Source organism: Gallinula chloropus (genome assembly GCF_964237585.1).
Source record: "Gallinula chloropus genome assembly, chromosome: 5".
Taxonomy (NCBI): domain Eukaryota; kingdom Metazoa; phylum Chordata; class Aves; order Gruiformes; family Rallidae; genus Gallinula; species Gallinula chloropus.
Genome location: NC_140090.1, coordinates 76,276,346 through 76,291,907, shown reverse-complemented (window position 1 = coordinate 76,291,907; position 15,562 = coordinate 76,276,346). Strand labels below are relative to the sequence as shown.

The 15,562-nt window shown below is 42.3% G+C and overlaps 1 protein-coding gene across 2 annotated transcripts in view; it reads right to left on the bottom strand.

The window, feature by feature from the left end:
- Positions 1-14,884, bottom strand: part of PLPP4 (phospholipid phosphatase 4) — a gene marked incomplete at both ends in the record, with an annotated part of 55,118 nt that extends 40,234 nt beyond the window's left edge. For both annotated transcript variants that reach the window (XM_084265275.1, XM_084265276.1), the window contains one exon: positions 14,829-14,884. In XM_084265275.1, coding sequence (XP_084121401.1) covers positions 14,829-14,884 — 56 coding nt within the window. The remainder of the gene's footprint in view (positions 1-14,828) is intronic.
- Between the last annotated feature and the right edge of the window lie 678 nt (positions 14,885-15,562).

The window sequence follows — 15,562 nt, the reverse complement described above, 5'->3', positions numbered from 1 at the left end:
CACACTACGGGGTTAGAGATCACTTCACAGGTTTGAGCATCAACTAAAGGATGTACAAGAGGTGAGAGCTGCTTGGGTATTTGTGAGGGTTGGGTTTCTTGCCTTCTGCTTTGTCTCTGAAGAATTTATCTTCTTCCTAGATGCAGGTAAGGGTTGTGCCAAGTAACAATGACTAAGAAAAGAGAGGACTGAGAAGTACACATGCCACTACAAAGCATCAGAAGAGAATGAACATGAACTTGTGATTGCAATACTCAAGTCTTTCGTATCAGATACATAATGATCAATAGTCCTCTTTTCTAAGCATCACCTGTTCATAAGCAGATCTGATCCTAAAATGGCTTTGCATGCAATTCCTCACTTGAGCAAATAATGAAGAGAGAGCAGCAAAGCCACAAGCATTCATGAACCTCTTTTCTAAATCACTTCTGAGGGCTTGCAACAAGCAAAAGCTTGGCACTGACTACCATTCCCTGATTGCAGAACTCCACGTGAGCAAACTCAGCACTGCCTCTCCCACAGAAACAGATTAGCTGTGACTGCTGTTGGAACTCCATTCTGCATTTCTTACATGCTATTTCCTTGAGTATTCCCCAAACCAGGTCTCAGATCTAGTATTAAAAGCTTTTATAATGTACCTGCCATGTTAAATTGTGCAATCAGTTGTCCTGCCACTAAACCAGCAGTCGTGAGCAGCATCAGTGAGGCTGAAGTTGGTAGGGCTCTGTATAGCTTGACCTAATTACAGGGTATAAACATAATAATAACTCGATGGGAGATTCTCACCTGACAGATTCAGAGCCCCAACATTTTGAACGAAGAACAGTAAAGTAGAACACACCAGAGGGCACAACAGCTATGGGGAGAAGAAAACTACGTTCTGAAAGACAGAACTTGCTTTGGGGGTTTCCAACAAGTGACCTAGGCTAAACAGAAAGAGCCCAGTGTTTCCAGTTGCTGGGTCCATTGCACTGGGCACTGCTTATTCACCTTACCTTTGCTCACATTTTAGCCCAAGATTTTAACTTCTCTATTCTGAAACATACTAATAGTGACAGAAGTATTCCCGTCATGTTATTTGATATACCTGGAGAGAATACCTTATTCTCATGCCATGAAAAAACCTAGTCTTATTTATTCCCTATGGGTAATATTAAGGAAAAAAAAAATACAAGTTTTTCATGGTTATTTTAGGAACTCCTGCAAAACCAGACAAAATATGAAAAGCCTGACATGGTCTGTGGCTGGAATGCAAAATTATTAACAGTACTGAAGTAGACAGGAGAGTGATGAGCTGAGATAAACCACGAGCATTGGTTCTTATCACCGTCATTCTGTTCACCACATGAATGTTGGAGGAATTTGGTTTCTGAAGTGCAGGTGTCTGTGTGCTATCATGATGAGATAACTTTGTGTTAGCTCAGAGGTTAGCATAAGGGAAGAGATCTGAGCAGTTTAATTCCTACAGTAATTTGGGAAATCTGTGGTTCCCTAGCCAGGAACAAGGGTGTTTTCTATCGAGGTACAAAAATACGACCAAGGCCCAATTATCAATGATGAACTGCTATCCCACCAAGGAAGAAGCTGACATCAATTAAAAATGTAACTTCAATACCATAAACCCTGGTTTTGATATAAAAAGAAACTTCCCCTATCATTAAGGCACTACACTGGTTATCTGATAGAGTTCTAATGTTTTCTGCCAGTTTTACCATGCAAGGTAGGGCAATTCATTCCAGCCAGGAGCATCAATTCAGTATCAAAGCAAGACTCTTAATACAGGATTTGCTCATTAGCTGGATTGGTATTCACACATGCTAAGTATGCACACTGCTGACAAGTATTCCAGCAACAGCTTCAATTTCTCCACGGAACTCAAAAGTAAAGAGTTAAATTCTATATTAGAATTTATATCGCAGTAGATATCGATTGCATAAGTATGTACATGAGAACAGAAATTCACATTTTATTGGGTCTTCATTGGCTTTCATGAAAATGCGTTATTATATCCATCATCTTGTAGCTGCACTAAAACCAATTCATTAATTCACATTCACACTAAGATAGAGAAGCAGCTGAATCAATAAATTACCCCTACCTTTTTAACAGATAAAAGTTTTTATTTCCCAATACACTGCTATGCAGTGTATACACCTACCACTTCTAATTAACCAAGCGTAATCCTAAAACGGAGCTTTACTGGGCTTGAGTGTCCTGCAGGATACAGGGTAGTCAATACTCACCAGGAACACTCTCAAAGATAATTCAGAAGCTGGTTTTATTGCTACAGAAATTTGAAGGTCTGATGCCTTTCCATTTACAGTAACCTTCTGTTTGTAGGTATGTATTTACAAAGACCGAGAGGAGTAGTGGCAGAAAGTAAGTCCCTACACAGTGCCCAGTACAGCTCTGGGAAGTGTGAGCTGATAGCCTTTTTAAAACTTCTGTGTCTTTGAGAAGCTAGAAGCAAAGCCTTCACACCACTTTCTGATAATAGCTGATATTCTAATCTGAATGTATACAGCTTTCCCCACTTTAATTCTGTGGGTGCAGTTTTACGTAGGGAAGAGCCAAAAGTCAATTGAATTAAATCCTGGGACCGATAAGGACAAAGGGCAGGGGCAGCCTTTTTGTTTTTAATTTATTTAACGTCACGGGTTAGTTGAGAATTGGTTCTTAGGGGTAGGTTTGGCTTCAGATATACATCACTTGACGTAAAAGATTTTTAAATGTCTTAAAGCAGCTAGCAATTGCAGAGGTACATTCAACTAGCACTATGCCCACAGCATCCCTTCAGGTATCATTTGATTACCAGTCTAAGGGATTGAAAATAAATTCTGATGCAGTTTTAGGAATAAATATATTACCATGGCTGTCATACCTCAAAGATATGGTGAAAGAAGAGAGTTTTCAATATTTTTCTTTAGTCTTAATAGCAGGTTTCCTAGATTTGCCTCATATAACCACTGATTTAACAAATACACATCTAGGTGTGACTGCTTCCACCGATGAATGGTCACACGCTTTACTCTCCTCCTCACAGGTAGCATCACACCCCAATAACAGTACATCTTATTGCTAGGCCAACAGAGCCATGACACACGACAGGCTCTTCAACCAGAATCTCACTAAATCACAGAATCACAGAACTGTAGGGGTTGGAAGGGACCTCGAGAGATCATCAGGTCCAACCCCCCTGCCAAAGCAGGGTCCCTAGGACAGGTCACACAGGGAGGCATCCAGACGGGTCTGGAATATCTCCAGTGAAGGAGACTCCACATCCCCCTGGGCAGCCTGTCCCAGGGCTCTGTCACCCTCATTGTGTAGAAATTCTTCCACATGTTGGTGTGGAACGTCCTATGCTCTAACTTGCAGCTGTTGGACCTTGTCCTGTTGACAAATGACAGCCTCTGTGCCAGTCAGTGTGTCAGAAGGACCATTGAGCCACTGGACCCATCTCTGATATATCATCTGGGGCTGTATTTATAAAGGTTTCATCAGCTGTGCCTGAGATTAGGCTCTAGACATGAGCCACATCACGTACCATACTGAAAATACAGGCAGAAACAGGTTAAAAACTAGACCCCACCCCTTTGCTCAAATTTTCTCTTCCTTTCTTGGTCCAAATTCAGGAAACAATATGAATTAAATGAATCAGCAAGGAGGCAACAGCTGGGGAGTCTGGGCTCAGTTAAAAGCTCAGATCTTGAACCAACAATATAGAGGCACAACAGGAGTCCTGCAGCTTATGAAATAATATATAAATGATACATAAATGTTCTTAGAATATCTAATATGAAATAGCAAACCAGCAGTCTTTCCACAATGCTGGAAAAAAGAATAACAACCAGAAGTTTTAAATCTAGCGTTAATTTCCTTAACACCTAAATTACACCTCTACAGCTTTCTCAATCCCTGGCATTTAAACTCTCTCTGGGTAAGTGATATTATTTCAGTCATACTAAACCTAAGAGGAAAGGGATTATCTGAGCATGCATGAACAGCACAAGAACAAGCAATTAACACAGCCAGCCAGTTGTTCTTGCGCGCCTGAAAGAGTCCAAGAACTTCCAATCTTCACGTGCGTTCTGAGCACTTTGAATGCAAGTAGCACTACATATTGCTGAATATCATTATTCCTTGTATGAATCGAGAAAACTCCCATTTAATGGGAATAAAAATGGGTATTCAGGCATTAAACTACTTAACAAGCTTAGACACAACCTTTTCGCCATCATTTCTTCCTTAGAGAAGGGCAATATTTGGAAATGAGCAAAGTGAAAGGAAGAAAGAGGGAATATTTGCCATGCTGCATTGCAGCTTTGAATAGAAGAGCAGGAGAGAAGAGCAGCTGTACCAAAACAAGAGGAAAGAATAAACTGCAAAATTGAGTCAAATTGACATAGTTTTGCAGGGGTTTATTTTTTAAAACATGACCTAATAAAGAAATCAATCTTTGCATCTTTTGCTTTCTGATCAGCAGAATATACAATAACCCATTTTGAAACAAAACTGTATTTGTTTTGGCATTTAGCTGGTCCCGGGGTGAAAAAGCAGTTGACTTCTTGTGATCCCTGCTCACAGGGAGCAGTGGTGTAGCACTTCAAACACAAAGCAAGCAGGTCAAAGCTGCTACTCATTATGTCACTCTGTAATAAATACTTAAGGCAATCCAGTACAGCCACACTACTGTGACAGGAAGAATGAACAGCACTAGTCTTACAGAAATAACAGGTACCAACCAAGTGAAAACTGTTGGTTACTGTTTTCATTGCATTAGCATGCATTTTAGTTAATAAAAAGCATAATTTATAGTACTAACCGTTGCCTTTATGCTCTGTTTTTATTAAATATACTCTATGATGTGAGCTATTTCACAAAAGCCATTTGAATGTGTTTGTGTATGGAGTAGAGAGAAAGGAAGCCATCAGTATATGAACATTGATGTGGCCTGTAGAAATTTCAAAGCTGGCAATTGTACATTATGCTAAAGTGAAAAACTTAATTCATATCAGAGGTTCAAATCACCAAAGTACACATCTGAATAATGAACCAAAGCATATTACAGACAGTCAAAATTTTGGGTTTGATGTTTCTTAATGCTTGTTTTTTATGTTTCAAACTGTTTTCAGCCAAAGGACACTCAGCCTCTTGGACAACTATCCTAACTTCAGAGAGATTTGATATAGCTGAGTAGTCTGATAAAGTTTCTTCAATTTTCTTACTTGCATTCCACTACAGGTTTGGACCCACAATGAAAGACAGGGGTTAGAATTTCTCTTAGTGACCAAAGCTTTCCCTCTCAGCTGTTTTTGTGCCTCCATCACTTCTCCAAAATCCCCTTTGTGGCTCACTGTGACTTTTGTGCTTCTCACTCCTGTCCCTCCTGTGATAGCTCTTTAAGATCTTGCTTGGAACGAGGTTTAATCAGTTGGAAGCGACAGCTTGACCCTGGCAGCTTATTCAGGAGCTCTCTCTGAAACACACTAATAAGATCCTCCACGCTGCAGGATCTTGTCTCCATTCAGCCACTGCCCCCCTACCCAATCTCTTCAAAAACCCCCATATCAAAAACCTACCACGACTTCTACACAAGAAATTTTCCCACTCAACCAGCTTTTTACCAGAACCTGAATTTTAATAATAGGAACATGACTTGAAAATTTCCTGATGAGTTATTTTTTATCTAGAATGTTTGTTATATGCATGTTTATGATTTGCATCCCGTTTCCTTTAAATATGTAATGGATGACCTTGAAAGAGGACGTGTATGACAATAAAGTCTATCCTGTACCTGAGGGAAGGAGTGAGGATTAAGTAGTATCAGACAAGTTGTCTACTATGAGAGCCAAGTGCCAAAACACATTTCTCAGACTGTCTCTCCAGACCAAAAACTCAGGAGCTGGTACAGAAGTGAGAGGGGAGAAATACTAAGGACCAATCTAGAAAGCTCAATCACAAGTTTCTTTCTTTGAAATTAAAACATTAATTTTTGATTAAGCTGGAAAATATCATTTTAACCCAAACTCTAATGAAATACTTTGTTTGGGCATCCATTAAACTCGATTTAATAAAACATGCTTTTAAAAATGCAAACGTAAAACACTTCAGTACTAATGGGCACACTTTTTTTTGGTGAAGCTTTTCGGTAAATTTAATATAAATTTACAAGTTATTGTGTTCCAGTTTTTCCTTCCCAGCTGCTGTATGCAATGACTTCACTATTCTTGGGGGAGGATGATGGGACACAGACACCTGCCTAACAATATTCACAATCAAATCCAACCATATTAAAAATCACTCACATAAAAAAACCCCAAACAAACAGCACCCTTGTGTGAATAACTACATGTTCCAGGGCATTAATAAAGATTTAAAGAAGAAAAGAAGATATAAAGATATGGTAACAGGGAATAGGAACATCACTTCCAGCCTTTTGTAGCACTGGCTAAAGACAGCAGGAATTGTCACACTCCTGTAAAGCACCTTGGACACTGGATGAATGAAATTATTAATGGTCTCTCTGCGGGCTATGAGTGTACAGTCAGGCTATTAGATCTGTTCTCCCATTAGGGAAAATTGGCAGCTAATGAAAATATAACACTTTATATCAAATGATACTCTCCTCTGCTGTTTTCAATTTGCAAGGCTTCACAACACTTGGCAGGGGGCCACAAAGCCTTCAAAGCTGAAATATGTCTGAGCTGACATTTACACCTCCGCTATAAATTCTAAAGCAGTAGTAAAACTTCTCACTCAAAACAGAGTAAAATGTTGAACTGCAAGACTGCAGAGTGAAACATTTCACCTCAGCTAGGCAGTCATTTTCCCCACAATCTCATCAATGAAGAGTATTTGTAATACAATACTGGCATGGCACTGCCCGCCAGCCAGAAGGTATCATCAGCTTCTGCTCAGTATGCTAAAGTATTCTCCAAGTAAGTTTGGATTTGTAACATCATTTCCTTTTCTGCCCATCAGCACGAGTCAAAAATTTTGTTTTAATGTCTTTCAACTTTTCCCCCCGTGCACTGGGGTACTCACAGGTAGTATAAAACCTCAGTCCACAAAGTTGAGTCATTCCAGCTTACAAGGCCACCTAGTCTGTCCCCTTGCAGTTACGCAGCAAAGCAAAACTCCATGTGAAATACTCCAAAGATACATTTTAAAAAGCAAGTTACAAGTAAGTATATTGGTGGAGATTCTACACAGGTCTTGAGCAATCTATCACAGCGCACAAAAGTCCTTATAATTAGGTTGTATTTCTCCAATAGGTTGAATTTTCACACAGACTAAGTTTCTTTTACTACAAGTTTAAATGCCTTTCCCTTCTCTACAATTCCCAAAGGGAATGAAAAGCACTTTGCCTTCTTTGTACATCTTTCTGGCAACTGCTTACACGTAAAGGTTATAGCCATGTCTCCTCAGATTTGTAGATTAAACAGCTTAATTATTTCTAGCTTTTCTCAGAAAAGGGTTTACTATTCCCCCTCCCCTTACCATCTTTCTCAATCTTCCTCCATTCTCTAAAATTCACCTGCATAAGTATTCTTAATCAGCCATTTACTATGAAAACACTAGTTGTAAACCCTGTTGCTCTAGCCTATGGTAAAATAATTCACACTTACTGTATGTTATCTATATGCAATTTTAATTAAAATTCAGTGGTATTTTCACAAGGAAAATATTTAGCCATTTGGCTCAACGTAAGAGATAAAAATATTTTGCATTGCAGAGAAATAAACAAATACAACAGGCAGTAACTGTAGCCATCTGATTTCCAACAAACAAACATTCCTAATCTAGTTTTCTGCAGAATCATGTAAATCAGTCACAATGTCTTATGTAGCAATGACAGGTGCTCCAGTGGTCACAATTTTACCATTTGTAAGGAAAGGGAAAAAAATGAGGGGAAAATACCTTAAAATCCATGCAGTTATGGGAAGGGTTTTTTCAAGGGCTACATCTGATGGCAACTTTGTTAGTTCTATGGAGATGATCTAATTGGATCATCTGTAAAGCAGTTATTCTGATTCAGAAACCAGGGAAGCTTTCCTTAATGATTTAAGCACAAATCCCTTGTGGATTATCAGATCACAACGGATACTTCAGGAAGGGACACGAGTACTGGCTTTAGCCTTCTCTCTCTGTCCACCAATCCTTGCCAATACGGATGCAGCACTTAAATGTCCCCTGTTCAGTATCAGTGCAGTGCTCACTACAGAAAAAAAAAGTTACAGAAGACACTAAATGTAATCCTTAATCTCCTTACAGCATCAATAATTCTGCCTACTATTTCCACACACTCACTTTTCAAAGTCACTGACAGACTGTGAGCCGATAAAGATCTTGGTTTACTGTGCCAGGTCTGAGCGTGCTCTCAGCAATAAGACTGGACTTTTTATTAAAGTCTCTGCCATAAGAAACACTGTCGTGCAACAGCTTGGCTGTGCCTAGATCAAAGTATAAAAATCAATTTTATTTTTTTGTAGACAAAAACTTCCCTTACAGAAACCCTGTCAGGCTATGTAATATTCTCACTATAAAATATAAAACATCCTCAACCAGGGCTGGGAGCAAGTTAAGCAGAGTGCCAAAGTCAGTGAGTAAATAGGATTCAACAAGAAGAGACACAAAGTCACCATTTACTCCTCTAAAATCTGGAGCAGATGCTTTGGCATTTACAATAACATCCTTTTTTAGCATGTATTCCATTGCAAGTTTAGCCATGGACATCAGCTGTAAATCCCGCCCTATTAATGGGATAATCAGAAATCCTGCCATTAAATCTCCACTTGTTTTACCCCTTGGGACTCAGGAAAGACAAATGAAATAAACTTGGTTCTAGAGTCTAAACGTATCAATGCAACAGTCTGTAAAACAGTTGATCTTTTGCTCAGACCACAGCCTGCATTAAAAAATAAAATTAAAAGAAAGAAAGGTACACTTTATCCTGAATAGCTGTTAAGTCAGTAAAATCCTACCCTAGTTACAATAAATAAAATAAGAAAACAATGGAAACAAGCTTCAGCTCAGTGGAATGCCAAGTACCAAGTCTCTCTGCCAGGGCAGTGATATTTCACAGATATTAGGACAGGCACACAGTCGTTTTGTTGTGTGCTTCATATTACACCAGGTATAATAGGTATTTATGGTCTTTTGTTTTTACTGTAACCTCTCAAGGACGCAGAACTGAGGGAAGTTAAAATCCAGGTTACTTTGTGATACATCAGTTGCATTCAGCAAGTTACAGAAGCTCCACAGCATTCTAATTCCTCCATCACTTCAAAGGTGTAACAGACTCTGCTGAGCACTGGAACAAGTCTGTTGCTTGCCACTGGAGCTCAATATGCAACCTTTGATATATGTTCTCAGATCCTAAGCACCAGAGAGACCAAGGTCTTTTTTACAGCAGGTCTTTCCCTTAACCATTCATTAACCCTGCTCAGTGAGCTAGACTTCAACTGGGGCCACAAAACAAAACTCCTTCCCTCATTTTTAGTATCATCTAAATTATGATTTACAACGCAGTGCCTATTTTTAAGCAGGTTGGTAATTAAAAACATTAGTGTTCTCACTTCCTGTTATCATTACTATTTATGAAGCCACCACTGAAAAAGCTCCAAGCATACTCAGTGTTCAGGGGGGTTGGCTACTGTCCACATACCTCACAAGAAAAAGTTCATCAACTAAATGAACAAAGAGTGAGAAAAAGAAGCATTAGTCTCCCTTTTCTGATGAGAAATTAGGGGAGAGAGAAACAAAGTCCAAGATTTTTTTAAGACCAAAAGCCAAAAAATCAGGTTCCAAACAAAGCCCAAATTATGGGATACTCAATGAAGAATGTAGGACACAAAAAGACAGAAAGAAGCTCATGAGGCCAAATACCTACTTTGCTTTGACACACTCAGCGACAGAGCCTAGGTTTAAGAGGTGCTTTGAAATGCTGGTCCAACTGTTTTGTGTTATTTGGCAGCGTTTCTGTCAGGATGAGGAAATAAATCTTAATGTCTCAGACTGGTGATTTCTTCTCAGTACCATTTTGCTTACATTACCTACAGATCTCTAAGTGCTCATCATTCTCAAGTCAGTCAATCGTCCAAAACTCCAGTAGATAATGACAGAGAAAAGGCAAGTGCAAACTGTCAGACAAGAGTAAAGCAGAACTTCAGCACTGTGGAGCTGCCTCAGCTAATTGATTTCCCCTCTGTGTTAACAAGACAATACATAGCACCATTTAGGAAGGCACCACATGCAGAATATCCAGATCACCACCCATGACAAAGCAAGCTACTTAAAAGAGCTTTCCAGCCTAAATAATTTCATGCATATTCATAACTTGATTTTAAAAAAAAAAAGTCTTAATTTGTAAGCTTACAAGACACTAAACATGCACAGAATCAGCTGTATTTACATAAACCAGATTCCAAACATGACACAACACACATGCAAACGATGTCAGCATTGGGCAACACGGCACCCTACATGTGTGTAATGCCTACGGCTGTTGGCCTGCAGATAAACATTTATCCCCAAGGGAGGCTGCTAATGAGACCGTGCTGTAGGGAAGATATCCAATTACTCTGAACGACATTTAGATTTTAATCACATCACACACTCCGAAGAGCTGGAGGTTTGATGAAGCAATCCTTGAAAGAGTGTCCTTTTAATCAATTAGACAGCTCTAGAAACATCAGCGACGCGCTGTTGACAAGTCATTGTGCTGAACATACCACCACAGACTATTCTTCTACCTTCTTACCAAGACAGTGCTGTGGTCTTCTATAACTTCTGAAACAGCTGAAAAAACTTTTTCCTTGTAGGAGAGAGCAAGATACGTGCTGTTCTGTTCTAGGTAAGAAACTAAAGCCATCCTTGCTGCCAATTACAGGCTCACTAATTATTTTTAGGACTGACAAGAACATTGTTTTCAGGGCATCACCCACATGTAAAAATACCAGACTTGCTCACAAATCTTTTTTAAATTGCCCTAAGTGACTAAAACCAGGTCAGTCAACACAATTCACTTTTATCAAGCATTCAATAAGTGACAAATGCCATCATCTGCATGGAATAGATGAAAGACTGACCACATTTAACATGATTTAGCATTAACCGGGTATCTCAGAATGCTCCAGGACATAGAAATAAGTACATAACCAAGAAGACAGAGATGCAAGACCCTAACTCAGTCATTTTTTTCTATAAACCATGTACACACTCACAGTTATTACATTGAACGCCTTCTATTTCAGACAATTTCAGACTATTTCTGCTTCTGAGAGCCTACATGAAAAATTTCACTTTAAAAAAAAAAACTCCAGCTCTGTACTCACAGATAATTCTTAATAAATAAAAGACTAAACAAAAAAGTTGCAATAATTGATTAAAATCAAGTTTTAATTAAAAAGTGTCTGAAACTGTGTAACGTAACACTAAGATGACTTATAGCATGAGAATTTTCTTTGCCCAGTAAGCAGCAAGCCATCTATGCTCATTAGCATCATTTCAACCCAGTCAAAAAGCATAAGGCAAAATATTTTGAAAACTAAGAATTCATTTGTTAATGTAAGGAACTAGGAAAAACTGTAGGGCAGAACAGAAGCATCACTGTACTTGGACTTTGCAGGGTGTGACTCCAGAGCTATTTTCCTGAAGGTACTCAAGAACATCTACCTACATTCCCAGTGAAACTTGCATCAAAGATGTTTTCTGACTGCAACCAGTTGTGTTCAGCTGACTTGGGGTTTGGTTTGTGGGTTTTTTTTAAACTCCTGCTTCTGAATTTCAGGCAGCTGTAGTTCTAATAAATCTCTCCTAACTAATCCCTCCTTCAATAGCAGTAAATCCTGAGGGCTAAAATGCCCTTCAGCACAGATCTTTATAAAGGCAGGGAAGCCTGGGTTGCTTAATTTCAATACCTAAGCCCATCTTTAATTGCTAAGTGAATGCCTAGAAATTGCTAAGAACGCATGATCTAGAACTGAAGGAGCTATCGTTGTCCTAGCTGATTGTCTGCTGAATTCATCCAAACCAACACACAACCACCAAAAAATGCCTATCACTTGGAATGGTATACATTTGCATGACAGCAGATAACTTAAATAACAAGAATAGATTTTTGCCTTTGGTGGAATGACTAAAGTTCATAATTATGGGAGGGGGGGGGGGGGGAAGGCTGCCAGTCTTAAGTACAGAAAATAGGGCTGTTGTTGCTGTCAAATGCAGTCAAACTGGCAATACATTCCATTTCAGCAAATCAGCAACATAAGTTTTTACACCTCCATTTTTATGAAATGACATTTATCACCAAGCACAACTACTGCATGGAATATGTACCTTTTTTCTTTTGCATTTTATGGTACAAAATATGCCAGTATATTACTCTGAGTTATATTAATCTGTAGGTTGAAGCTAAAAAAGACATCTGGGAGGCACAGATGGTTCACAATTGGCAAATAACTATGGAACCATTATCTTCAAGGTCAGGTTTCTTACACCACAAAGGCTGGTAGTGACCCAAAGTCATCAGCACCTATTCAGAATGAACTTATACTCTTCAGTCGGGTTCCTGGTGGACAAATACCTATCTCATAGCTTGCATTCACAATGAAGATGATCTGAGACCTAGCCTCAACTCACTGATGCTAACAGCATTCCTTTCCAAGGGAGGTGGGAGCCTTACAAGCCTTTTCATTCCTAGAAATAGTTTCTGCAGTAGAGCTTACATCGCTGCTGCCTCCACTCTAGTCCCAGGGGTTCCAAATTCACCAGTAATTGGTCATACTTGAAGAGATATTTCAATGAAGTCAACTCTCCATAAAAATCTTTACCCTGGCTGTCTACAAAACCCCAGAAAACAGCATTTAAACTTATATAACACTGAAGTTACAAAATATGAGTTGGAAAAACGGAGAAATACTGAATGCTATTTCGATAGCCAAAGATTACTTTGGTGTTAAGATTACCTGGATATAAAAGCCATTCTTCTCTTCTAGCTAGAGATTATTTTTTCGCAGCCATTACAAACAAAACACAGTTCTTCATAAAACTAAACACCAACCTGGGTGTGAATTTAGAATACTACATGCTTGGTACTTTTGGGAGTCAATGAATGCTCCCAATGACCTCTTACAATGCCAGAACTATTCCCCAGAATCCCAAGAAGGAAGATGCTGAGCTGTATGAAAAATGCAAAAAGCACTTCTGTAGTCATTTGCCATTTGACATGATGGTGGCTCTACCAAAAGCATTTCCCTTAGCCACCCCTCAGTTGATTTTGAAGCCATACAAAGAATAGAAGCAGCACAAACAATAGTGAAAAATACAGAATGTTTTAGAGAGGAAATGAGGGCAGAAGACAAGCATAACCTAGAGATCACTACTTACAATGGGGCATGATTTACGTATCATGGTAGAAAGCTATATGAAGAGATCTCTAACTGGATGGTGTGAGCAATACATATGCAATCGTAATGAAGGTTCTGATGTAGCATCAGTTTTGGAGGTCTTTGCTCACCCTGTAATTTCATATATTTGAGAAAAGAGTTCTGCTGGAAGGCACAGGTCTACTTTCTAAGTAAGACACAACTGAAGTGAAAGTCATCAAAGGTACCACACAGGTTTTTGAAGGTATCAGAGTTCATCCTAAAACAAAGAGGATGACACTTGCCAAACGCACTGCAAATCGAAAGATTTGCATCAATATTCAAGAGAAATGAGCACTGATGCAAAACCTCAAATACCAGTAAAATGGTCAAATTACTCATTAACCATGAGAGGTTCAGAAATGAATTGCATCAAAGCCTTCCAGTATCACCAGCTGTAAGGCACAACCAGGGCTTAATAGATGCTCTGTACAGCAGCGCTGCCTGCACCTGTGACCAACAGGATTCCTGGTTAAATAAACAAGTAAACAGTAGCAGAATCTGATCTGATTCCTGCGATGCTTCAGCGATGACAAAGAGACAACTCCACTTTAAACAACTGAAATGCAAACTTATATCAGGATTGCAACTTTTTGCTGTTGAAAGGCATAAAGAACACCAACTGCCAGCAAGAAGAGGTGCAGCCCTGAGAAGAAAGGGGGAAGCCTGCTCCTGCCGCGATAGCACCGCATCTTTCAGCGATAGATCTGGATGACTTTCCTTCCCACACAGCAGCGTGCCGAGGCGCATCTCAAACCAGCTGCAACACACGGCACCTCAGGGGCAGCCCCAGGTCCCTCCTCTGCCCCGGCACCCCCCCGGCTGAGGGTGCCCGCCCCGGAGCTCGCCAGCCGCGGGCTCCCGTCGCTGCCAGCCAGCTGATGGGGTGCACTGACAGCCAGGGACCTCACAGCCATAACTGTAACAGTCTAAAGGAAATCAGGAGCAGGGGTTTTGGTTTGGGTCCGTCCCCCCCCACCCCCCTCCCTGCTTATCTCACAAACGGGAGTTTCTCTGGCAAAAATGTTCCCTCAGGTCTTCGGCAAACCCCCCCTCCCCGGGCAGAGAGGGCTTCCTCCCCCGCTGCTCCTGCAGCGGCTCAACCCGGGGAGAAAAACCCTCCTCCGCATCCCGGACGGGGGAACGGCGGCAGCTCCCCTTCTCTTAGGTCTCCCAAAGGGGCCGGCGGCAGCCCGGGGGTCTCGCCGCCACAGTCCACGGGCGGGTGGCTCCCTGTGAAGGGCTGCGGGACGGCCAACAAGGTACCCCCGCACCGCCGATCCGACACCGCGCTCGGCGTGAGGAAGGACGACGGAGGAAAGTTGAGGCAGCCTCGGAGGTACCCGCTGGCGCTGTGTGCCACCCCCCCCCGCCCCACTCCGCTACCCGGCGGGTACTCACACGAAGACCCCGAAGAGCAGCACCCGTATGCCGATCTCGATCGCCAGCTCCCGCATGGTGGGTCCCGGCGGGCTCCGGCAGCCCCGCGGCGCCGCCTCTCATTCCCCGCGCGGGGCGGGGGCACCCGGGGCGGCTCAGGCGCCTCACGCCGCCCGCCGGCAGCTCGCCCCGCCGCCCCGAGGGAGGGCGGCCGCGGCGCAGAGCCCCGCGAGGTGCAGCCCGGGCCCCTCCATTCCCCCTCAGCCTCCGCAGCTGCCCGCGCCGCACGGAGACGCCGCGTCCCGTCGGCTTGCACAGCCGGGCCGTGAGGGGAGCGAGGAGAGGTGCTACCGCCCGGCTGACACGGCTGCTGCCGCGGCAGAACCGAGCGCCGGCGCAGGGGGAGGGTCCCGATGACTAACGCGGTGTCTCCCTGCGCGGGGGCCGGGAGATCCTGGGGGTTTCCCTTCCCCTCCCCACCCCGCCCCCGCGGCGCTGGCGAGCCGTCCTGGCTGGCCCCGGGGCGCCTCTGCGCCGCCGGTCCCTTCCAGGCGGCCCCGGGTTGCCGCCCCCGCCTGACGCTGGGGAGGGGGCCCCGCCGGCCTCAGGGCCCTTTGGGGGCCAAGGGACGCAGCGAGCGCTCTGCCGTCCTCAGCCAGAACGAAGCGAGCCGGTTGCCCGTCAAGCTGGCGCGGTGTGCCCGGGAGCTCCCCTATGGCACAGCCTGCAGCGTGCCGGGTTTCAGACCTCCTGGT